Here is a 25,055-nt window from a genome sequence, read left to right on the forward strand (position 1 = left end):
CCCAGGGTACAAGTCTCCACGGGCACCGACTCTCCCCGGGCTACAAGTCCCCACAGGCACCGACTATTCCCGGGGTACGGGTCCTCCACGGGCACCAACTCTCCCCAGGGTACGGGTCCTTCACGGGCACCGACTCTCCCTGGGGGATGGGAGCTGGATTCGCCCCAGGGTAACGGGAGCTGGACTCTCCCCGGGGTTAATGGGAGCTGGACTCTCCCCGGGGGTAATGGGAGCTGGACTCTCCCCGGGGTAACGGAAGCTGGATTCTCCCCGGGGGTAACGCGAGCTGGACTCTCCCCGGGGGGTAACGGGAGCTGGACTCTCCCTGGGGGTAACGCGAGCTGGACTCTCCCCGGGGATAACGGGAGCTGGACTCTCCCCGGGGGCACCGGGAGCTGGACTCTCCCCGGAGGTAACGGGAGCTGGACTCTCCCCGGAGGTAACGGGAGCTGGACTCTCCCCGGGGGCACCGGGAGCTGGACTCTTCCCGGAGGTAACGGGAGCTGGACTCTCCCCGGGGTAACAGGAGCTGGACTCTCCCTGAGAGCACCGGGAGCTGGACTCTCCCCGGGGGTAACGGGAGCTGGACTCTCCCCGGGGGCACCGGGAGCTGGACTCTTCCCGGGGGCACCGGGAGCTGGACTCTCCCCAGGGGTAACGGAGCTGGACTCTCCCCGGGGGCACCGGGAGCTGGACTCTCCCCGGAGGTAACGGGAGCTGGACTCTCCCCGGGGGCACCGGGAGCTGGACTCTCCCCGGAGGTAACGGGAGCTGGACTCTCCCCGGGGTAACAGGAGCTGGACTCTCCCCGAGAGCACCGGGAGCTGGACTCTCCCCGGGGGTAACGGGAGCTGGACACTCCCCGGGGGCACCGGGAGCTGGACTCTCCCCGGGGGTAACGGGAGCTGGACTCTCCCCGGGGGCACCGGGAGCTGGACTCTCCCCGGGGGCAACGGGAGCTGGACTCTCCCCAGGGGTAACGCGAGCTGTACTCTATGATTACGCCCCAACGCAGTGTAATTGACCCCTGACAGCCGACACTCACTGCCTGGGTGGACAACATCTCGTTGATGCTGTGGTCATACTGTTCAGCCAGGATGGCCAGTTTGCGAGTCTGTTCATCCTTCAGCCGTTTTAAGACCGCTTTGTGCTCACTCTTCACTGTCGTTTCAAGCAGGTGGTTTCTCAGGGCTTTATATTGTCGAGTCTGAATCTTACACGTGTCCTGGAACTGCTTCTTAATCTGCAACTCCTTCGACTGTGGGAGGGTAAGTGATAGGCTCAGGGTCGTAGAGTGAGGCAGAAAGAGGGGAGCAAGATAGAGAGGGGTAGAGAGACAGTGAAAGGGGGAGAGAGACAGTGAAAGGGGGAGAGCGTGCAAGCGGGGGGGGGGGGTTAGCAGAGGAAGCAAGCGCGGATGGAGAGAGCGTGCAAGAGGGAGAAGGGTGGAAGTGAAGGGGGAAAGGGAGAGATGGATAACAGAAAACATTCATCACAACCTCAACAGTCACTGGAGTCCAGGAGAGCCATTGCGGAAACTGTCCCGAGACAGGAATCACTGGACAGTGATCAGGAGCAGGAACCCTGCCTGATTTCCCCCTCTCTCTCTCTCAAACCCAGGGGTCACTGGACAGTGATCAGGAGCAGGAACCCTGGCTGATTTCCCCTCTCTCTCTCTCTAACCCAGGGGTCACTGGACAGTGATCAGGAGCAGGAACCCTGGCTGATTTCCTCTCTCTCTAACCCAGGGGTCACTGGACAGTGATCAGGAGCAGGAACCCTGGCTGATTTCACCCCTCTCTCTAACCCAGGGGTCAGTGGACAGTGATCAGGAGCAGGAACCCTGGCTGATTTCCTCTCTCTCTAACCCAGGGGTCACTGGACAGTGATCAGGAGCAGAAACCCTGGCTGATTTCCCCTCTCTCTCTAACCCAGGGGTCAGTGGACAGTGATCAGGAGCAGGAACCCTGGCTGATTTCCCCCCTCTCTCGAACCCAGGGGTCACTGGACAGTGATCAGGAACAGGAACCCTGGCTGATTTCCCTCGCTCTCTAACCCAGGGGTCACTGGACAGTGATCAGGAGCAGGAACCCTGGCTGATTTCCCCTCTCTCTCTAACCCAGGGGTCACGGGACAGTGATCAGGAGCAGGAACCCTGGCTGATTTCCCCCTCTCTCTCTCTAACCCAGGGGTCACTGGACAGTGATCAGGAGCAGGAACCCTGGCTGACTTCCCCTCTCTCTCTAACCCAGGGGTCACTGGACAGTGATCAGGAGCAGGAACCCTGGCTGATTTCCCCTCTCTCTCTCTAACCCAGGGGTCACTGGACAGTGATCAGGAGCAGGAACCCTGGCTGATTTGCCTCTCTCTAACCCAGGGGTCACTGGACAGTGATCAGGAGCAGGAACCCTGGCTGATTTCCCCTCTCTCTCTAACCCAGGGGTCACTGGTCTGTGATCAGGAGCAGGAACCCTGGCTGATTTGCCTCTCTCTCTCTAACCCAGGGGTCACTGGACAGTGATCAGGAGCAGGAACCCTGGCTGATTTCCCCCTCTCTCTAACCCAGGGGTCAGTGGACAGTGATCGGGAGCAGGAACCCTGGCTGATTTCCCCCGCTCTCTCGAACCCAGGGGTCACTGGACAGTGATCAGGAGCAGGAACCCTGGCTGATTTCCCCTCTCTCTCTCTAACCCAGGGGTCACTGGACAGAGATCAGGAGCAGGAACCCTGGTTGATTTCCCCCTCTCTCTCTCTAACCCAGGGGTCACAGGACAGTGACCAGGAGCAGGAACCCTGGCTGATTTCCCCCTCTCTCTCTAACCCAGGGGTCACTGGACAGTGATCAGGAGCAGGAACCCTGACTGATTTCCCCCTCTCTCTCTCTAACCCAGGGGTCACTGGACAGTGATCAGGAGCAGGAACCCTGGTTGATTTCCCCCTCTCTCTCTCTAACCCAGGGGTCACTGGACAGTGATCAGGAGCAGGAACTCGGGGTGGCGTCAGGGTGAAGATAGGATGGTGATTCTCGTGAGTTCACTCAAAATGTGATCACTGCTAATTGTCCACGACTGCTCTGTGTAAACCCTACAGGGGGCAGCTGTGGTAATTGTCCCCCCTCCTCACCCGCTATCGTCCCCACTCTCCCCCCTCCTCACCCCCTATCCACCCCACCCTCCCTCCTCATCCCCTATCCACCCCATTCCCCCCTCCTCACCCCCTAACCACCCCATTACTCCCTCCTCACCCCCTATCCAACCCACCCCCCCCATCTCACCCCTGAACCACCCCACTCCCCCCCTATAGACCCCACTCACCCCTCCTCTCCCCCTATCCACCCCACTCTCCCCTCCTCACCCCCTATCCTCCACACTCTCCCCCTCCTCACCCCCTATCCTCCACACTCTCCCCCTCCTCTCCCCCTATCCACCCCACTCTCTCCTCCTCACCCCCTATCCTCCACACTCTCCCCCTCCTCACCCCCTATTGTCCCCCCTTCATCTCTCTGTTCTTCTAATTGAAATAAATCCGCTGATGTCAGATGAAGCTTAAACAAATTTTATGACGTTTATTTCAAAAATAAAATCACCAAAACAAATCGGGACAAAAACAATAGATACAGAATCCACAGGGAAAAGAAAATCAACATATAATAATTTAATAATGGAGAAAAGAAAATAATTCATATGTAAACAAACACGTAGCAGGAGCAGAGACTCCAGCACAAACCTCTGTCCAGACACTCCCCCAGACTCCAACCCAGACACTTCCCCAGACATTCCCCCAGTCTCCACCCCAGACACTTCCCCAGACACTTCCCCAGACACCACCCCAGACTCCACCCCAGACACTCCCCCAGTCTCCACCCCAGACACTCCCCCAGTCTCCGCCCCAGACCTCTGTCCAGACACTCCCCCAGACTCCACCCCAGACACTCCCCCAGTCTCCACCCCAGACACTCCCCCAGTCTCCACCCCAGACACTCCCCCAGTCTCCACCCCAGACACTCCCCCAGTCTCCACCCCAGACACTCCCCCAGACACTTCCCCAGACACTCCCCCAGTCTCCACCCCAGACACTCCCCCAGTCTCCACCCCAGACACTTCCCCAGACACTCCCCCAGTCTCCACCCCAGACACTTCCCCAGACACTCCCCCAGTCTCCACCCCAGACACTCCCCCAGTCTCCACCCCAGACACTCCCCCAGACACTTCCCCAGACACTCCCCCAGTCTCCACCCCAGACACTCCCCCAGACTCCACCCCAGACCTGTCCAGACACTTCCCCAGACTCTGCCCCAGACACTCCCCCAGACTCCACCCCAGACACTTCCCCAGACACTTCCCCAGTCTCCGCCCCAGACACTCCCCCATACTCTGTCCCAGACCTCTGTCCAGATACTCCCCCAGTCTCCACCCCAGACACTTCCCCAGACACTCCCCCAGTCTCCACCCCAGACACTCCCCCATACTCCGCCCCAGACCTCTGTCCAGATACTCCCCCAGTCCCCAGTCTCCACCCCAGACACTCCCCCAGACTCCACCCCAGACCTGTCCAGACACTTCCCCAGACTCTGCCCCAGACACTCCCCCAGACTCCACCCCAGACACTCCCCCAGACTCCACCCCAGACCTGTCCAGACACTTCCCCAGACTCTGCCCCAGACACTCCCCCAGACACTCCCCCAGACTCCGCCCCAGACACTCCCCCATACTCCGCCCCAGACCTCTGTCCAGATACTCCCCCAGTCTCCACCCCAGACACTCCCCCAGACTCCACCCCAGACCTGTCCAGACACTTCCCCAGACTCTGCCCCAGACACTCCCCCAGACACTCCCCCAGACTCCACCCCAGACACTTCCCCAGACACTCCCCCAGTCTCCACCCCAGACACTCCCCCATACTCCGCCCCAGACCTCTGTCCAGATACTCCCCCAGTCTCCACCCCAGACACTCCCCCAGACTCCACCCCAGACCTGTCCAGACACTTCCCCAGACTCTGCCCCAGACACTCCCCCAGACTCCACCCCAGACACTTCCCCAGTCTCCACCCCAGACACTCCCCCATACTCCGCCCCAGACCTCTGTCCAGATACTCCCCCAGACTCCACCCCAGACCTGTCCAGACACTTCCCCAGACTCTGCCCCAGACACTCCCCCAGACTCCACCCCAGACACTTCCCCAGTCTCCGCCCCAGACACTCCCCCAGTCTCCACCCCAGACACTCCCCCAGACTCCACCCCAGATCTGTCCAGACACTTCCCCAGACTCTGCCCCAGACACTCCCCCAGTCTCCACCCCAGACACTCCCCCAGACTCCACCCCAGATCTGTCCAGACACTTCCCCAGACTCTGCCCCAGACACTCCCCCAGACTCCACCCCAGACACTTCCCCAGTCTCCGCCCCAGACACTCCCCCAGTCTCCACCCCAGACACTCCCCCAGACTCCACCCCAGATCTGTCCAGACACTTCCCCAGACTCTGCCCCAGACACTCCCCCAGACTCCACCCCAGACACTCCCCCAGACTCCACCCCAGACACTTCCCCAGTCTCCACCCCAGACACTCCCCCATACTCTGCCCCAGACCTCTGTCCAGATACTCCCCCAGTCTCCACCCCAGACACTCCCCCAGACTCCACCCCAGACCTGTCCAGACACTTCCCCAGACTCCGCCCATGACCTCTGTCCAGACACTCCCCCAGACTCCACCACAGACACTCCCCCAGACTCCACCACAGACACTCCCCCAGACTCCGCCCCAGACACTCCCCCAGACTCCGCCCCAGACACTCCCCCAGACTCTGCTCCTGACTATATCCCAGACTCCAGACACCGTCCTACAGACAACTGACACTGTCCTCCCTCCTTCCCCAGGACTGACCAGTGACCCTCAGTTCCCCCTCTCCCTCCCTCTGCCGGTGCTGACCAGTGACCCCTGTTTCCCCCACTCCCTCCCTCTGTCCAGACTGACCAGTGACTCTTGGTCCCCCCTCTCACTCCCTCTGCCGGTGCTGACCAGTGACCCCTGTTTCCCCCACTCCCTCCCTCTGTCCGGACTGACCAGTGACCCCTGTTTCCCCCTCTCCCTCCCTCTGCCCGGACTGACCCGTGACCCTTGATCCCTCCCTCTCTGGGATTGACCAGTGACCCTCGGTCTCCCTCCCTCCCCGGGATTGACCAGTTACCCTCGGTCACCCACCCTCCCCGGGACTGACCAGTGACCCTCAGTCTCCCTCCCTCCCCGGGAGTGACCAGTGACCCTCAGTCTCCCTCCCTCCCCGGGACTGACCAGTGACCCTCGGTCTCCCACCCTCCCCGGGACTGACCAGTGACCCTCGGTCTCCCACCCTCCCCGGGACTGACCAGTCCCCCAACTTGCACCAGTTATCCGGCCCCTCACAGTCTGGGGCCTCCTAGGGGATCCAGATGGCTGAGCGACGGAAGGAGTTTCGGGCCTGCTCCCTACCCGTTGCCCTGGGCCTGACTCCGGACCGGAGCCTGGGCTTCGGTTTGCGTTTCTCCCTGGGCAGCAGCCGCGGGATGCGGCTCGGCCTCCTGGCTCTCAGTAGGCCGACCCGCCTAAGCCAGCGGAGGCCGGAGTGGGGCAGCCTGGACACCAGCGCCCTGGGCAGGTTGCAGAGCTGGCGTTTGGCACCGGCGGCCAGGCCGCACGCCCAGGCCCGCAGCCCCTTCCTCTCCGACCGGCCTCGGGCTGGGACGGGCAGCCGGCTCCTGGACAAATCCCGGCCTGCCTTGGGGAAGACGGAGAAGAGGCTCTTCTCGTCGGCCAGGCCGCAGCGCTGGGCCGCCAGGAAGACAGGCCGGGGCAGTCGGAGGAGGAGACGCACCCAGAGCCTGCGGCCTCTCCTGGGGATGCACCGGACCCAGCGGTGGGCTGGCTGCAGTACCAGCACGATAAGCAGGTAGAGGGAGAGGAAGAGCCCGGGAGAGGTGAAGAAATAAGCAGCCCCCAGCATGACGGGGACATAGTAGAGGGAGAGGCGGCAGCTGAGGGCCAGCACGCTGAGGCCGCTGACCAGCCTGACCAGGAGGAGGAAAAGGGATGTGGAAATGGAGAATAGAAGGTGGAGCAGGACATAGGAGGCAGCTAAGCTGACCACAACTACCTCGACAGCCAGCAGCAGGGAACCCAGGCGACTCTGGGGACCTGTCTGTGACAGGGCCAGCAGAATGACCAGCAGGAAGAAGAGTAGCACTGAACTGGGGCACGAAGCCACCAGCAAAGCCAGGGAAGCGCACAGCAGGTGGGGGGAGGACAGGAGCGGGATCAGGGAGGTCGGGTGCTGGTGGGGAGCCTCCAGCAGCTGTGTGTCATCCAGGTCGGGCAGCTCCAGGCCGTCCTCGTAGGAGTCGGGGAAGGAGTGGGCTGAGGGCAGTGGGTGGGGCTGAGGCCCAGGGTCAGACGACTGCAGTTCAAAGTAGGGCACTTCAGCTGGAGAGCCATCGCCCCTGCCCCTCTCCCCGGGGTCCCAGCCCAGTCTCAGGTCCTCGAGGGAACCCCCCAGGGCAGCTCCCCCGCCCCTCTCCCCGGGGTCCCAGCCCAGTCTCAGGTCCTCGAGGGAACCCCCCAGGGCAGCTCCCCAGCCCCTCTCCCCCTCCCCGGGGTCCCAGCCCAGTCTCAGGTCCTCGAGGGAACCCCCCAGGGCAGCTCCCCAGCCCCTCTCCCCCTCCCCGGGGTCCCAGCCCAGTCTCAGGTCCTCGAGGGAACCCCCCAGGGCAGCTCCCCTGCCCCTCTCCCCCTCCCTGGGGCCCCAGCCTAGTCTCAGGTCCTCGAGAGAGCCCTCCCGATCCTCCCGTTCACCGTCCGAATCCCCCCTGGAACCTACTTTCAGACACTTGGGCTGCTGCCGAATCTCGGCTACGTGCTTCTGCCTGAGTTCCTGCTCCCGCCGCTTGTTGTAGTCGAGCTGGTTGCTGAGCTCAGTCTGGTGCTGCAATCGAATCAGCTCCGTGCGAGTTCGCTGCACCGTGTTCAGGTGACGGAACTCCTGCTCCTGTGTAGACTCGTGGTGTCTAAGTAACATTGCACACTCCAAGTCCTTTTGAGTTTGCTTCTTGTTCAGTTCCTGTGGAGAGAGGGAAAGAGAGAGAATCCATTAGACACAGAGCACAGAGAGAGACAGTTAGGATACGATTATATTCGCTGGAGCTCAGAAGAGTGAGGGGGCATCTCATAGAAACCTATAAAATTCTAACAGGACTTGACAGGGTAGATGCAGGAAGGATGTTCCCGATGGTGGGGGAGCCCAGAACCAGGGGTCATAGTCTAAGGACACGGGGTAAACTTTCAGGACTGAGATGAGGAGAAATTTCTTCACCCAGAGAGTGGTGAACCTGTGGAATTCGCTACCACAGAAAGCAGTTGAGGCCAAAACATTGTATGTTTTCAAGAAGGAGTTAGATATAGCTCTTGGGTCTAAAGGGATCAAAGGGTATGGGGAGAAAGCGGGAACAGGTTACTGAGTTGGATGATCGGCCATGACCATAATGAATGGCGGAGCAGGCTCGAAGGGCCGAATGGCCTACTCCTGCTCCTATTTACTATGACAGAGAGAGAGACAGAGAGAGGGAGGGAGAGAGACAGAAAGAAACAGACAGAGAGAGAAACAGAGAGAGAGAGAAAGACAGGCAGATAGAGGGGGGAGAGAGAGGGGGAGGGAGCTCAGATTGGAGGGAAGCAAAACTGGTAACTTGTCAGGGGTGCGGGAACCAGGAGCAAGTATTACAGAGGAATACCAGGGTGCACAGAATACTGGGGGAGATAGATAGCACTAGAGTAGGAAATAGTACGTTATTATTTGGGGTCAGAGTAAGGGACAAAGTAATAAAGTCTGAATCAGAGTGAATGTGCATGTATGTGAATGCAGGGAGTGTGGTTACTAAGACTGGTGAGGTAAAGGGAAGATTGACATGTGGAAATATGATGTTGTGGCTATAACAGAGACCTGGCTCAAAGAAGGGCAGGACTGGGTGTTAAATATTCCTGGATACAAGGTGTTCAGGAAAGGTAGGGAAGGGAATAAAGGGGGTGGGGGTGGGGGTATTGATTAAGGAGAGTATTGCAGTGATGGAGAAAAAGAGCAAGTTAGGTGCAGTTACATTGCTCAGTGTTGTCTATAGGCCAAAGAGCAATCCAGAGTAAGAATAATTAACTGGGGGAAAGGCCAACTTCAATGGGGTAAGAATGGAACTGGGGCGAATAAATTGGAGTCAAAAGCTGGCAGGAAAACTGCTAGATGAACAATGGGCTACCTTCAAAGAAGAGATAGTCCGGGCATAGTCGAGATGTGTTCCCGCGAAGGGGAAAAGTAGAGCAAATAAATCCAGAGCTCCCTGGATGACAAAAGAGGTAGAGATTAAGATAAAGAAGAAAAAGTGTGCTTATGACAGATGTCAGGTAGAAAATACTATTGAGAACCAGGCTGAATATGGAAGGTCCAGAGGGGAAGTGAAAAAGCAAATAAGAGAAGCAAAGAGAGAGCATGAGAAGAGACTGGCAGCTAGCATTAAAGGAAATACCAAAGTTTTCTATAGGCATATAAATAGTAAAAGGGTGGTAAAAGGAGGATTGGGGCTGATTAGGGATCAGAAAGGGGATTTATACATGGAGGCAGAGGGCATAGCTGAATTATTAAATGAATACTTTGCATCTGTCTTTACCAAGGAAGAAGTTGCAAACCATGAAATGGTGAAAGAGGAGGTAAGTCAGACACAAGAGGGGTTTAAAATTGATAAAGAGGAAGTATCAGATAGACTGTCTGTACTTAAAGTGGATAAAGCTCCAGGACCAGATGAGATGCATCCAAGGATACTGAGGGAAGTGAGGGTGGAAATTGCAGAGGCACTGGCCATAAGTTTTCAGTCTTCCTTAGAGTCGGGGGTGGTGCCAGAGGACTGGAGAATTGCAAACGTTACACCCTTGTTCAAACAAAGGTGTAAAGATAAGCCCAGCAATTAAAGGCCAGTCAGTTTAACTTCGGTGGTGGGAAAAAACTTCTAGAAAAAATAATTCGGGACAAAATCAATAGTCACATGGACAAATGTGAGTTAATTAAGGAAATCCAGCATGGACCGGGAAAATCATGTTTAACTAACTTGCTGGAGTTTTTTGAGGAGGTAACAAAGAGGGTTGTTGAGGGCAATGCTGTTGACGTGGTGTACATGGACTTTCAAAAGGTGTTTGATAGAGTGCCACACAACAGACTTGTGAACAAACTTGTAGCTCATGGACTAAGAGGGACGGTATCAATGTGGATCCGGAATTGGCAGTGACAGGAAACAGAGAGTAGTGGTTAATGATGTTCTTCGGGCAGGAGGAAGGTTTGTAGTGGAGTTCCCCAGGGATCAGTGTTGGGACCCTTGCTTTTCCCCATATATATTAATGACCTCGACCTTGGTGTACAGGGCACAATTTCACACTTTGCAGATGATACGAAACTTGGAAGCATTGTGAACTGTGAGGAGGATAGTGTAGAAATTCAAAAGGACATAGACAAGTTGGTGGAATGGGGAGACAGGTGGCAGATGAAGTTCAATGCAGAGAAATGTGAAGTGATTCATTTTGGTAGGAAGAACATGGACACAATATAGAATAAAGGGTACAATTCTAAAGGGGGTTCAGGAGCAGAGGGACCTAGGGGTATATGTGCATAAATCATTGAAGGTGACAGGACAGGTTGAGAGAGTGGTTCATGAAGCATACAGTCTTCTTTGGCCTCCTTGTCTTGAGAGACAATGGGCAAGCGCCTGGAGGTGGTCAGTGGTTTGTGGAGCAGCGCCTGGAGTGGCTATAAAGGCCAATTCTAGAATGACAGACTCTTCCACAGGCGCTGCAGATAAAATTGGTTGTCTGGGCTGTTACACAGTTGGCTCCCCCCTTGCGCTTCTGTCTTTTTTCCTGCCAACTGCTAAGTCTCTTCGACTTGCCACTCTTTAGCCCCGCCTTTATGGCTGCCCGCCAGCTCTGGCGATCACTGGCAACTGACTCCCACGACTTGTGATCAATGTCACAGGGCTTCATGTCACGTTTGCAGACGTCTTTAAAGCGGAGACATGGACGGCCGGTGGGTCTGATACCAGGGACGAGCTCGCTGATTACATACAGTATCCTGGCTTTAATAATAGGGGCATAGAGAACAAGAGCAAGGAAGTTATGTTGAACTTGTATAAGACACTAGTTCAGCCTCAGCCGAAGTATTGTGTCCAGTTCTGGGCACCGTACTTTAGTAAAGATGTGAGGACATTGGAGAGAGTACAGAAAAGATTCAGGAGAATGGTTTCAGGGATGAGGAATTTCAGTTATGAAGATAGATTGGAGAAGTTAGGACTGTTTTCATTGGAGAAGAGAAGGCTGAGAGGTGATTTGATCGAGGTGTTCAAAATCATGAGGGGTCTGGACAGAGTAGATCGAGAGAAACTGTTCCTGCTCTGTGAAAGGATCGGAACGAGAGGACACAGATTTAAGGTAATTGGTAAGAGAAGCAAAAGCGACACGAGGAAAAACTGGTTCATGCAGCGAGTGGTTAAGGTCTGGAATGTACTGCCTGAGAGTGTGGTGGAGGCAGGTTCAATTGAAGCATTCAAAAGGGAAATAGAAGAATGTGCAGGGTTTGAGAAGGGGGGGGAAATGGAACTGAGGAACTGCTCATTCACAGAGCCAGTGCAGACACGATGGGCTGAAAGGCCTCCTTCTGCACTGTAATGATTGTGATTCTGTAAGAGAGGGAGGGAGGGAGGGAGAGAGAGAGAGAGAAAAACAGAGAGAGGGAGGGAAGGAGACAGAGAGGGACAGAGAGAGAGGGAGGGAGACAGAGAGGGAGGGAGAGAGAGAGAGAAAAACAGAGAGAGGGAGGGAGGGAGACAGAGAGGGACAGAGAGAGAGGGAGGGAGACAGAGAGGGAGGGAGAGAGAGAGAGAGAAAAACAGAGAGAGGGAGGGAAGGAGACAGAGAGGGACAGAGAGAGAGGGAGGGAAACAGAGAGAGAGAGAAAAAAACATAGAGGGAGGGAGACAGAAAGAGACAGAGAGAGGGAGGGAAGGAGGGAGGCTGAGAGAGAGGGAGTGAGACAGAGAGGGACAGAAAGAGAGGGAGGGAGACAGAGAGGGAGGGAGGGAGACAGAGAGAGAGGGAGGGAGGCTGAGAGAGAGAGAGACAGAGAGAGGGAGGGAAGGAGAGGGAGGGAGACAGAGAGGGACAGAGAGAGAGGGAGGGAGGGAGACAGAGAAAGAGGGAGGGAGGGAGAAAGAGAGAGAGGGAGACAGAGAGAGAGACAGAGAGGAAAGGAGACAGAGACAGAGAGTCAGAGAGAGAGGGAGTTTTGTTCACTACCGTTGACCAAACTGGGTGCAGGGAATGACTGGAAATCCTGTACATAATCTACACCCCCCCCACCCCCGACTCCGCCGACACTACTCACCCAAAACTCCCCTCCCTCCCTCCCCCTCCGACACACACTCTCCCCCTCCAACGACATTCCCCTCCCCCCGACACTCCCCACCCTCCCCTTGGCTCACCTCGCGGAGCAGATCCTGCTCCAGGTTATGTCGAGACAGCAAGGCCTTGCGCCTGTACTGCCGACACTGTAACTCCAGGTAGTGTCTCTGTCTCCGCAGCAGATTTGCTTCCTCCTCTGCCTGGAAATGCTGCAGATTTTCCTTCTGACGCAGCAGCCATTCCTGTTTCTCACGCTTCGGGGTGCTCTGGTTCTCCTGCAGCTCCTGTGGGGGCAGAGAGAGAGGGGGGACGATAAACAGAGAGAAAGAGAGAGAGAGAGGGGGCAATAAACGGAGAGAAAGAGAGAGGGGGGACAATAAAGAGAGAGAGAGAGTGGGGGCAATAAACAGAGAGAGAGGGGGAGCAATAAACAGAGAGAGAGAGGGGGCAACAGAGAGAGAGAGGGGGGCAAGAAACAGAGAGAGAGAGGGGGACAATAAACAGAGAGAGAGTGGGGGCAATAAACAGAGAGAGAGGGAGCAATAAACAGAGAGAGAGAGGGTGCAACAAACAGAGAGAGAGAGAGAGAGGGAGCAATAATCAGAGAGAGAGAGAGGGAGCAATAAACACAGAGAGAGAGAGAGGGAGCAATAATCAGAGAGAGAGAGAGGGAGCAATAAACACAGAGAGAGAGAGGGAGCAATAAACACAGAGAGAGAGAGAGGGAGCAATAATCAGAGAGAGAGAGAGGGAGCAATAATCAGAGAGAGAGAGGGAGCAATAATCAGAGAGAGAGAGAGGGAGGGAGCAATAATCAGAGAGAGAGAGAGGGAGCAATAATCAGAGAGAGAGAGAGGGAGCAATAAACAGAGAGAGAGGGAGCAATAAACAGAGAGAGAGAGAGAGAGCAATAAACAGAGAGAAAGAGAGAGAGGGGGCAATAAACAGAGAGAGAGAGGGCAATAAAGAGAGAGAGAGAGTGGGAGCAATAAACAGAGAGAGAGAGAGAGGGAGCAATAAACAGAGAGAGAGAGGGAGCAATAAACAGAGAGAGAGAGAGGGGGAAATAAACAGAGAGAGAGAGAGGGAGCAATAAACGCAGAGAAAGAGAGGGAGGGAGCAATAAAGAGAGAGAGAGAGAGGGAGCAATAAAGAGAGAGAGAGAGAGGGCAATAAACACAGAGAGAGAGAGAGGGAGCAATAATCAGAGAGAGAGGGAGCAATAAACACAGAGAGAGAGAGAGAGAGAGCAATAAACAGAGAGCGAGGGAGCAATAAACAGACAGAGAGAGAGAGAAAGGGGGGCAACAAACAGAGAGAGAGAGAGAGAGGGGGCAATAAACAAAGAGAGAGGGAGCAATAAACAGAGAGAGAGGGAGCAATAAACAGAGAGAGAGAGAGAGGGAGCAATAAACAGGGAGAGAGAGAGGGAGAGAGAGCAATAAACAGAGAGAGAGTGGGAGCAATAAACAGAGAGAGAGAGAGGGAGCAATAATCAGAGAGAGAGAGATGGAGCAATAAATAGAGAGCGAGGGAGCAATAAACAGACAGAGAGAGAGAGAAAGGGGGGCAACAAACAGAGAGAGAGAGAGAGGGGGCAATAAACAGAGAGAGAGGGAGCAATAAACAGAGAGAGAGAGAGTGAGAGAGAGCAATAAACAGAGAGCGAGAGAGGGAGCAATAAACAGAGAAAGAGAGAGAGAGAGAGAGAGGGAGCAATAAACACAGAGAGAGCAATAAACAGAGAGCGAGAGAGGGAGCAATAAACAGAGAGAGAGAGAGAGAGGGAGCAATAAACAGAGAGAGAGAGAGAGCAATAAACAGCGAGAGACAGAGAAAGAGTTAGCAATAAAGAGAGAGAGAGCGAGCAAAAAACAGAGAGAGAGTGAGGGAGCAATAAACAGAGAGAGAGAGAGAGAGGGGGCAATAAACAGAGAGAGAGAGAGTGAGAGAGAGAGAGAGCAATAAACAGCGAGAGACAGAGAAAGAGTTAGCAATAAAGAGAGAGAGAGAGAGCAAAAAACAGAGAGAGAGAGAGTGAGGGAGCAATAAACAGAGAGAGAGAGGGGGCAATAAACAGAGAGAGAGAGAGCAATAAACAGCGAGAGAGAGAGAGAGAGCAATAAACAGCGAGAGACAGAGAAAGAGTTAACAATAAAGAGAGAGAGAGAGCAAAAAACAGAGAGAGAGAGAGAGTGAGGGAGCAATAAACAGAGAGAGAGAGAGTGAGAGAGTGAGGGAGCAATAAACAGAGAGAGAGAGAGTGAGGGAGCAATAAACAGAGAGAAAGAGAGAGGGGGCAATAAACAGAGAGAAAGAGAGAGAGAGCGAGAGGGAGCAAAAAACAGAGAGAGAGAGAGGGAGTAATAAACAGAGAGAGAGAGGGAGGGAGCAATAAACAGAGAGAGAGAGGGAGCAATAAACAGAGAGAGAGGAAGGAATAAACAGAGAGAGAGAGGGGGCAATAAACAGAGAGAGAGAGAGTGAGCAATAAACAGAGAGAGAGAGAGAGAGAGAGAGAGGGCAATAAACAGAGAGCGAGAGAGAGGGAGCAATAAACAGAGAGAGAGGGGGAGCAATAAACAGAGAGAGAGAGAGAGAGGGAGCAATAAACAGAGAGAGAGAGAGAGGGAGCAATAAACAGAGAAAGAGAGAGAGGGTGCAATAAACAGAGAGAGAGAGAGAGAGAGAGAGAGAGAGAGGGTGCAATAAACAGAGAGAGAGGGAGCAATAAACAGAGAGAGAGAGGGAGCAATAAACAGAGAGAGAGAGAGAGAGAGAGGGGGCAATAAACAGAGAGATAGAGGGGGCAATAAACAGAGAGAGAGAGAGAGGGAGCAATAAACAGACAGAGAGAGAGGGAAAGAGGGGGCAACAACAGCGAGAGAGTGGGCAATAAACAGAAAGAGAGAGCGAAATAAACAGAGAGTGCGAGAGAGAGGGGGCAATAAAGAGGAAGAGGGGGGCAATAAGAGAGAGAGAGAGAGGGGGGGCAATAAGGAGAGAGAGAGAGAGAGCAATAAACAGAGAGAAAGAGAGAGCGAGAGAGAGGGAGCAATAAACAGAGAGAGAGAGAGAGAGGGGGCAAAAAACAGAGAGAATGGGGGCAATAAAGTGAGAGAGAGAGTAGGAGCAATAAACAGAGAGCGAGAGGGGGCAATAAACAGAGAGAGAGCAAGGGCAATAAACAGAGAGAGAGGGAGCAATAAACAGAGAGAGAGAGAGAGAGAGGGTGCAATAAACAGAGAGAGAGAGAGGGTGCAATAAACAGAGAAAGAGTGAGAGGGAGCAATAAACACAGAGAGTGAGAGAGAGGGTGCAATGAACAGAGAGAGAGAGGGTGCAATAAACAGAGAGAGAGAGAGGGAGCAATAAACAGAGAGAGAGAGAGGGTGCAATAAACAGAGAGAGAGAGAGGGAGCAATAAACAGAGAGAGAGAGAGGGAGCAATAAACAGAGAGAGAGAGGGAGCAATAAACAGAGAGAGAAAGAGGGAGCAATAAACAGAGAGAGAGAGAGAGAGGGTGCAATAAACAGAGAGAGAGAGAGGGTGCAATAAACAGAGAGAGAGAGAGGGAGCAATAAACAGAGAGAGAGAGAGAGAGGGTGCAATAAACAGAGAGTGAGAGAGGGAGCAATAAACAGTGAGAGAGAGAGGGAGCAATAAACAGAGAGAGAGAGAGGGAGCAATAAACAGAGAGAGAGAGGGAGCAATAAACAGAGAGAGAAAGAGGGAGCAATAAACAGAGAGAGAGAGGGAGCAATAAACAGAGAGAGAGAGGGAGCAATAAACAGAGAGAGAAAGAGGGAGCAATAAACAGAGAGAGAGAGAGGGAGCAATAAACAGAGAGAGAGAGGGAGTTAGCAATAAAGAGAGAGAGGGAGCAAAAAACAGAGAGAGAGAGAGTGAGGGAGCAATAAACAGAGAGAGAGAGAGAGCAATAAACAGAGAGAAAGAGAGACAGGGGGAGCAATAAACAGGGAGAGAGGGCAATAAACAGAGAGAAAGAGGGGGCTATAAACAGAGAGAGAGAGAGAGAGAGAGAGGGAGCAATAAACAGAGAGAGAGAGAGAGAGGGGGCAATAAACAGAGAGAGAGAGGGGGCAATAAACAGAGAGAGAGAGAGGGAGCAATAAACAGAGAGAGAGAGAGAGAGAGGGGGCAATAAACAGAGAGAGAGAGAGGGGGCAATAAACAGAGAGGGGGGGACAATAAACAGAGAGAGAGAGGGTGCAATAAACAGAGAGAGAGAGGGTGCAATAAACAGAGGGAGAGAGAGAGGGTGCAATAAACAGAGGGAGAGAGAGAGGGTGCAATAAACAGAGAGAGAGAGGGGGCAATAAACAGAGAGAGAGAGAGAGGGAGCAATAAACAGAGAGAGAGAGAGAGAGGGTGCAATAAACAGAGAGAGAGAGAGGGGGCAATAAACAGAGAGAGAGAGAGAGAGAGGGGGCAATAAACAGAGAGGGGGGGATAATAAACAGAGAGAGAGGAGGCAATAAACACAGAGAGAGAGAGGGGGCAATAAACAGAGAGGGGGGGATAATAAACAGAGAGAGAGGGTGCAATAAACAGAGAGAGAGAGAGAGTGCAATAAACAGAGAGAGAGAGAGAGAGGGTGCAATAAACAGAGAGAGAGAAGGTGCAATAAACAGAGAGAGAGAGGGGGCAATAAACAGAGAGAGAGAGAGGGAGCAATAAACAGAGAGAGAGAGAGAGAGGGTGCAATAAACAGAGAGAGAGAGAGAGAGAGAGGGTGCAATAAACAGAGAGAGAGAGAGGGAGCAATAAACAGAGAGAGAGAGAGAGAGAGCGTGCAATAAACAGAGAGAGAGAGAGAGGGAGCGATAAACAGAGAGAGAAAGAGGGAGCAATAAACAGAGAGAGAGAGAGAGGATGCAATAAACAGAGAGAGAGAGAGAGGGAGCAATAAACAGAGAGAGAGAGAGAGAGAGGGAGCAATAAACAGAGAGAGAGAGAGAGGGGGCAATAAACAGAGAGGGGGGGATAATAAACAGAGAGAGAAAGAGGGAGCAATAAACAGAGAGAGAGAGAGAGGATGCAATAAACAGAGAGAGAGAGAGAGAGGGTGCAATAAACAGAGAGAGAGAGAGAGGGAGCAATAAACAGAGAGAGAGAGAGAGAGAGGGAGCAATAAACAGAGAGAGAAAGAGGGAGCAATAAACAGAGAGAGAGAGAGAGGATGCAATAAACAGAGAGAGAGAGAGAGAGGGTGCAATAAACAGAGAGAGAGAGAGAGGGAGCAATAAACAGAGAGAGAGAGAGAGAGAGGGAGCAATAAACAGAGAGAGAGAGAGAGGGGGCAATAAACAGAGAGGGGGGGATAATAAACAGAGAGAGAGAGGGTGCAATAAACAGAGAGAGAGTGGGTGCAATAAACAGATAGAGAGAGGGGGCAATAAACAGAGAGAGAGAGGGGGAGCAATAAACAGAGAGAGAGAGAGAGAGGGTGCAATAAACAGAGAGAGAGAGAGAGAGAGAGGGTGCAATAAACAGAGAGAGAGAGGGAGCAATAAAGAGAGAGAGAGAGGGTGCAATAAACAGAGAGAGAGAGAGGGAGCAATAAACAGAGAGAGAGAGAGGGAGCAATAAACAGAGAGAGAGAGAGGGAGCAATAAACAGAGAGAGAGAGGGAGCAATAAACAGAGAGAGAAAGAGGGAGCAATAAACAGAGAGAGAGAGGGGGAGGGAGCAATAAACAGAGCGAGAGAGAGGGGGCAATAAACAGAGAGAGTGGAAGGAATAAACAGAGAGAGAGAGGGGGCAATAAACAGAGAGAGAGGGGGCAATAAACAGATAGGGGGGACAATAAACAGAGAGAGAGAGGGTGCAATAAACAGAGAGAGAGAGAGAGGGTGCAATAAACAGAGAGAGAGAGGGGGCAATAAACAGAGAGGGGGGGATAATAAAGAGAGAGAGAGAGAGAGGGTGCAATAAACAGAGAGAGAGAGGGGGCAATAAACAGAGAGGGGGGGATAATAAACAGAGAGAGAGAGGGTGCAATAAACAGAGAGGGGGGGATAATAAACAGAGAGAGAGAGGGTGCAATAAACAGAGAGAGAATGGGGGCAATAAACAGAGAGGGGGGGACAATAAACTCCCCAGGATACGAGACCCCCAAGGGCACCAACTCTCCCCGGGCTATGGGTTCCCCACGGGCACCGACTCTCCCTGAGTCATGGGTCCCCCACGTGGGCGCCAATTCTCCCCAGCGTACGGGTCCCCACGGGCACCAACTCTCCCCGGGTTATGGGTTTCTCACTCTCCCTCTTTGCTCTCACCTCCTTGAGCTGTTCTTTGCGCAGTTTGTACTGCCGTTTCTGTGACTCTAACAAACTGTTCAGTTCCTTCTTCTGCTGGCTCAGGATGTGCTGCTGGAATTTTTTCTCATCGATTCCAGCTGCCTTTCCCTATGAAGAGTAGGATCAGAATTCAGCTCCAACAAGTCCGGAATCCGCCCGGGTCCCGAATCCGCCTGGGTCCTGTATCCTCCCGGTCCCGAACCCGCCCGGACCCATATCCTCCCGGTTCCGTAACCGCCTGGGTGCTGAATCCGCCCGGTCCAGAATCTGCCCGGTACCGAATCCGCCCGGTCCCGAATCCGCTCGGTCCGAAATCTGCCCGGGCCCAAATCCGCCCGGTCCGGATTCCTCCCGGTCCCGAATCCGCCCGGTCCCGAATCCTCTCGGTCCCGAACCCGCCCGGTCCAGTATCCGCCCGGTCCCGAACCCGTCTGGTCCCGAACCCGCCTGGTCCCGAACCCGCCCGGTCCGCAATCCGCCGTGTCCCGAACCCGCCCGGTCCCGAACCCGCCCGGACCCGAACTCGCCCGGACCCGAACCCGCCCGGTCTGGAATCTGCCTGGGACCCGAATCCGCCCGGTCCCGAACCCACCCGGTCCCCAACCCGCCCGGACCCGAATCCACCCGGTCCGGAAACTGCCTGGGTCCCGAACCCGCCCGGTCCCCAACCCGCCTGGACCGGAACCCGCCCGGTCCACAATCCGCCCGGTCCCCAACCCGCCCGGTTCCGAACCCGCCCGGTTCCGAACCCGGCCCCGTTCACCTGGGTCCCGAACCCGCCCCCGTTCACCTGGGTCCCGAACCCGGCCCCGTTCACCTGGGTCCCGAACCCGGCCCCGTTCACCTGGGTCCCGAACCCGCCCCCGTTCACCTGGGTCCCGAACGTGTCCCCGTTCACATCGGGTCCCGAATCCGCCCCCATTCCCCCCGGGTCCCGAACCCACCCGGGCCCCTGAATCTCATCTCAACACCTTCTCCCACTAGCTCCTCCCTCCGTCCTTGCTCCTCCCCACACTCCCTCTTCCTTCCTCCCTCTTTCCCCCTCCCCACTCCTCTCTCTCTCTCTCCCTCCCCACACTCTCTCCACCCCCCTTCCCCGCACTATCTATCCCTCCCTCCCTCTCTCTCTCCCCCTCACTCCCTCTTTCTCCCACTCTCTCTCTCTCTCTCCCCCTCTCCCTCCTCCCTTCCCCTCACCTCTTTCTCCATAAGGACTTGCTGTTTCTTAACCACTTTATCACACTCAGCCCCGAAGTTATTGCGTTGTGTCTCCAGCTCTTTGTCAAGTCTCAGTTGGTGTTCGTCCATTTCTGCTTTAAGCTTGTTCTCCAGTGCCATCAGCTGTTTCTGGTGCTGTCGTCTCATCCTCTTGTAGCCCGTCATCTGCTCACGCAGCGCCGAATCCTGCTCATGTTCCTGAATCTGCCTCGTCACCTGCCCAGAAAGAACCATCAGCTCCGACAGTGGGATACAGGAATATCAAGAGACAAGCAGCAAAAGACAAGATAGCATCGAAGGCAGAGGGGAGAGCGAGAGAGGCGGGGGGAGAGCGAGAGAGACAGGGAGAGGGGGGAGAGCGGGGGAGGCAGGGAGAGTGGGGAGAGCGAGAGAGACAGGGAGAGGGGGGAGAGCGGGAGAGGCGGGGGGGGAGAGCGGGAGAGGCGGGGGGGGAGAGCGGGAGAGACAGGGAGAGGGGGGAGAGCGGGAGAGGGGGGAGAGCGGGAGAGGCAGGGAGAGGGGGGAGAGCGAGAGAGACAGGGAGAGGGGGGAGAGCGGGAGAGGCGGGGGGAGAGCGGGAGAGACAGGGAGAGGGGGGAGAGCGGGAGAGGCGGGGGGGAGAGCGGGAGAGACGGGAGAGCGGGAGAGGCAGGGAGAGGGGGGAGAGCGGGAGAGGCGGGGGGAGAGCGAGAGAGACAGGGAGAGGGGGGAGAGCGGGAGAGGCGGGGGGGAGAGCGGGAGAAACAGGGAGAGGGGGAAAGAGCGGGAGAGGCGGGGGGGAGAGTGGGAGAGACAAGGGGAGAGGGGAGAGTGGGAGAGGCTCGGGGGAGAGCGAGAGAGGCAGGGGGAGAGCGAGAGAGGCGGGGGGAGAGCGGGAGAGGCGGGGGGAGAGCGGGAGAGGCGGGGAGAGGGGGCAGAGCGGGAGAGGCTGGGGGGAGAGCGGGAGAGGCGGGGGGGAGAGAAGGAGAGGCGGGGGAGGGGGGAGAGACGGGGGGAGGAGGGAGAGACGGGGGGAGGAGGGAGAGACGGGGGGAGGGAGGGAGGGGGGAGAGACGGGGGAGGGAGGGGGGAGAGACGGGGGAGGAGGGAGAGACAGGGGGAGGAGGGAGAGACGGGAGGAGGGGGGAGAGACGGGGTGGGAGGGACGGGGGCAGAGTGCGGGAGAGGCGGGAGGGGAGAGCGGTTGGGGTGGGGTGGAACAGTGGGAGAGACTGGGGTGTCCCGGATCGATGAACTCACCAGCGATGCTGTGCGGATGGTGGCGAAGTGCTCCCGGTTTCGGTAATGAGCTCTCCGGCGGGCGGCACACGAGGAGGAAGAGGATGGCGGCTGAGGTTCCATCTCACCCGAGTACGGGTCATCGTAGAGATCATCACTACCCTGGAGCAACAGGCAGGAGAAGAGAAACATGAAACAGCCCAGAGAAAGAGACAGAACCCCAAAACAGCCCACAGACCGAACCCCAAAACAGCCCACAGACCGAACCCCAAAACAGCCAACAGACACAGACCAAACCCAAAACAGCCCACAGACCGAACCCCAAAACAGCCCAGAGACACAGACCGAACCCGAAAACAGCCCAAAGACACAGACCGAACCCGAAAACAGCTCACAGACCGAACCCCAAGACAGCTCACAGACACAGACCGAACCCCAAAACAGCCCACAGACCGAACACAGAAACAGCCCACAGACACAGACCGAACCCCAAACCAGCTCACAGACCGAACCCCAAAACAGCCCACAGACCGAACACAGAAACAGCCCACAGACCGAACCCCAAAACAGCCCACAGACACAGACCAAACCCCAAAACAGCCCACAGACCGAACCCCAAAACAGCCCACAGACCGAACCCCAAAACAGCCCACAGACACAGACCGAACCCGAAAACAGCCCACAGACACAGACCGAACCCCAAAACAGCCCACAAACCGAACCCCAAAACAGCCCACAGACCGAACCCGAAAACAGCTCAGAGACACAGACCGAACCCCCAAGACAGCTCACAGACACAGACCGAACCCCAAAACAGCCCACAGACCGAACCCCAAAACAGCCAACAGCAACAGACAGAACCCCAAAACAGCCCACAGACACAGACCGAACCCGAAAACAGCTCACAGACACAGACCGAACCCCAAAACATCCCAGAGACACAGACAGAACCCCAAAACAGCCCACAGACCGAACCCAGAAACAGCCCACAGACACAGACCGAACCCCAAGACAGCTCACAGACACAGACCGAACCCCAAAACAGCCCACACACAGACCGAACCCCAAAACAGCCCAGAGACACAGACCGAACCCGAAAACAGCTCACAGACACAGACCGAACCCCCAAGACAGCTCACAGACACAGACCGAACCCCAAAACAGCCCACAGACCGAACCCCAAAACAGCCAACAGCAACAGACAGAACCCCAAAACAGCCCAGAGACACAGACTGAACCCGAAAACAGCTCACAGACACAGACCAAACCCCAAAACATCGCACAGCAAACAGACCGAACCCCAAAACAGCCCACAGACACAGACCGAACCCCAAAACAGCCCACAGACACAGACCGAACCCCAAAACAGCCCAGAGACACAGACCGAACCCGAAAACAGCTCACAGACACAGACCGAACCCCCAAGACAGCTCACAGACACAGACCGAACCCCAAAACAGCCCACAGACCGAACCCCAAAACAGCTCACAGACACAGACCGAACCCCAAAACAGTCCATACACACAGACCGAACCCCAAAACAGCCCACACACACAGACCGAACCCCAAAGCAGCCCACAGACACAGACCGAACCCCAAAACAGCCCACAGACACAGACCAAACCCCAAAACAGCCCACAGACACAGACCAAACCCCAAAACAGCCCACAGACACAGACCGAACCCCAAAACATCCCAAAGCAACAGACCGAACCCCAAAACAGCCCACAGACACTGACTGAACCCCAAAACAGCCCAGAGACACAGACCGAACCCCAAAACAGCTCACAGACACAGACCGAACCCCAAAACAGCCCAGACACACAGAATGAATCCCAAATCAGCCCAGAGACACAGACCGAACCCCAAAACAGCCCACAGACACAGACCGAACCCCAAACCAGCCCACAGACACAGACAGAACCCCATAACAGGCCACAGACCAAACCCCAAAACAGCCCACAGACACAGACAGAACCCTGAAACAGCCCAAAGACACACACCGAACCCCAAAACAGCCCACAGACACAGACTGAACCCCAAACCAGGCCACAAACACAGACCGAACCCCAAAATAACCCACAAACACAAACTGAACCCCAAAACAGCCCAAAGACACACATCGAACCACAAAACAGCCCACAGACACACACCGAACCCCAAAACAGCCCACAAACACAGACCGAACCCCAAAACAGCCCACAGACACAAACCGGACCCCAAAACAGCCCACAGACACAGACCGAACCCGAAAACAGCTCACAGACACAGACTGAACCCCAAAACAGCCCACAGACACAGACCGAACCCCAAAACAGCCCACAAACACAGACTGAACCCCAAAACAGCCCACAAACACAGACCGAACCCCAAAACAGCCCAGAGACACACACCGAACCCCAAAACAGCCCACAGACACACACCGAACCCCAAAACAGCCCACAAACACAGACCGAACCCCAAAACAGCCCACAGACACAAACCGGACCCCAAAACAGCCCACAGACACAGACCGAACCCCAAAACAGTCCATACACACAGACCGAACCCCAAAGCAGCCCACAAACACAGACCGAACACCAAAACAGCCCACAAACACAGACCGAACCCCAAAACAGCCCACAGACACAGACCAAACCCCAAAACAGCCCACAGACACAGACCGAACCCCAAAACAGCCCACAGACACAGACCGAACCCCATAATAGCCCACTGACACAGGCTGAACCCCAAAACAGCCCACAGACACAGACAGAACCCCAAAACAGTCCATACACACAGACCGAACCCCAGAACAGCCCAGACACAGACCGAACCCCAAAACAGCCCACACACACAGATCGAACCCCAAAACAGCCCACACACACAGACCGAACCCCAAAACAGCCCAGAGACACAGACCGAACCCGAAAACAGCTCACAGACACAGACCGAACCCCAAAACATCCCACAGCAACAGACCGAACCCCAAAACAGCCCACAGACACAGACTGAACCCCAAAACAGCCCACAGACACAGACCGAACCCCAAAACAGCTCAGACACACAGACTGAACCCCAAATCAGCCCACAGACACAGACCGAACCCCAAAACAGCCCAGAGACACAGACCGAACCCCAAATCAGCCCACAGACACAGACCGAACCCGAAAACAGCTCACAGACACAGACCGAACCCCAAAACAGCCCAGAGACACAGACCGAACCCCAAACCAGCCCACAGACACAGACCGAACCCCAAAACATCCCACAGACACAGACCGAACCCCAAAACATCCCACAGACACAGACCGAACCCCAAAACAGCCCAGAGACACAAACCGAACCCCAAACCAGCCCACAGACACAGACCGAACCCCAAAACAGCTCACAGACACAGACCGAACCCCAAAACATCCCACAGCAACAGACCGAACCCCAAAACAGCCCACAGACACAGACTGAACCCCAAAACAGCCCACAGACACAGACCGAACCGCAAAACAGCCCAGACACACAGACTGAACCCCAAAACAGCCCACAGACACAGACCGAACCCCAAAGCAGCCCAGAGACACAGACCGAACCCCAAAACAGCCCAGAGACACAGACCGAACCCCAAACCAGCCCACAGACACAGACCGAACCCCAAAACAGGCCACAGACACAGACCAAACCCCAAAACAGCCCACAGACACAGACAGAACCCCAAAACAGCCCAAAGACACACACCAAACCCCAAAATAGCCCACAGACCGAACCCCAAAACAGTCCATACACACAGAGCGAACCCCAAAGCAGCCCAGACACAGACCAAACCCCGAAACAGCCCACAGACACAGACCGAACCCCAAAGCAGCC

The 25,055-nt window shown here is 55.3% G+C and overlaps 1 protein-coding gene across 2 annotated transcripts in view; it reads right to left on the reverse strand.

Annotated features, from left to right (window-relative positions):
• Positions 1-6,292: 6,292 nt before the first annotated feature.
• The window catches only part of LOC137361891 (serine/threonine-protein kinase TAO2-like), a 65,531-nt gene continuing 46,768 nt past the window's right edge, over positions 6,293-25,055 (reverse strand). The window contains exons 12-16 of one of the 2 annotated variants that reach the window (XM_068026491.1): positions 21,237-21,377; positions 19,977-20,213; positions 18,759-18,887; positions 12,536-12,739; positions 6,293-8,088 (exon numbers count right to left, since the gene is read on the reverse strand). In XM_068026491.1, coding sequence (XP_067882592.1) covers positions 6,415-8,088; positions 12,536-12,739; positions 18,759-18,887; positions 19,977-20,213; positions 21,237-21,377 — 2,385 coding nt within the window. In that variant the 3' untranslated portion in view covers positions 6,293-6,414. The remainder of the gene's footprint in view (positions 8,089-12,535; positions 12,740-18,758; positions 18,888-19,976; positions 20,214-21,236; positions 21,378-25,055) is intronic. The other variant, XM_068026492.1, reaches the window with a different exon arrangement.

Source organism: Heterodontus francisci, unplaced genomic scaffold, assembly GCF_036365525.1.
Source record: "Heterodontus francisci isolate sHetFra1 unplaced genomic scaffold, sHetFra1.hap1 HAP1_SCAFFOLD_1194, whole genome shotgun sequence".
NCBI lineage: Eukaryota > Metazoa > Chordata > Chondrichthyes > Heterodontiformes > Heterodontidae > Heterodontus > Heterodontus francisci.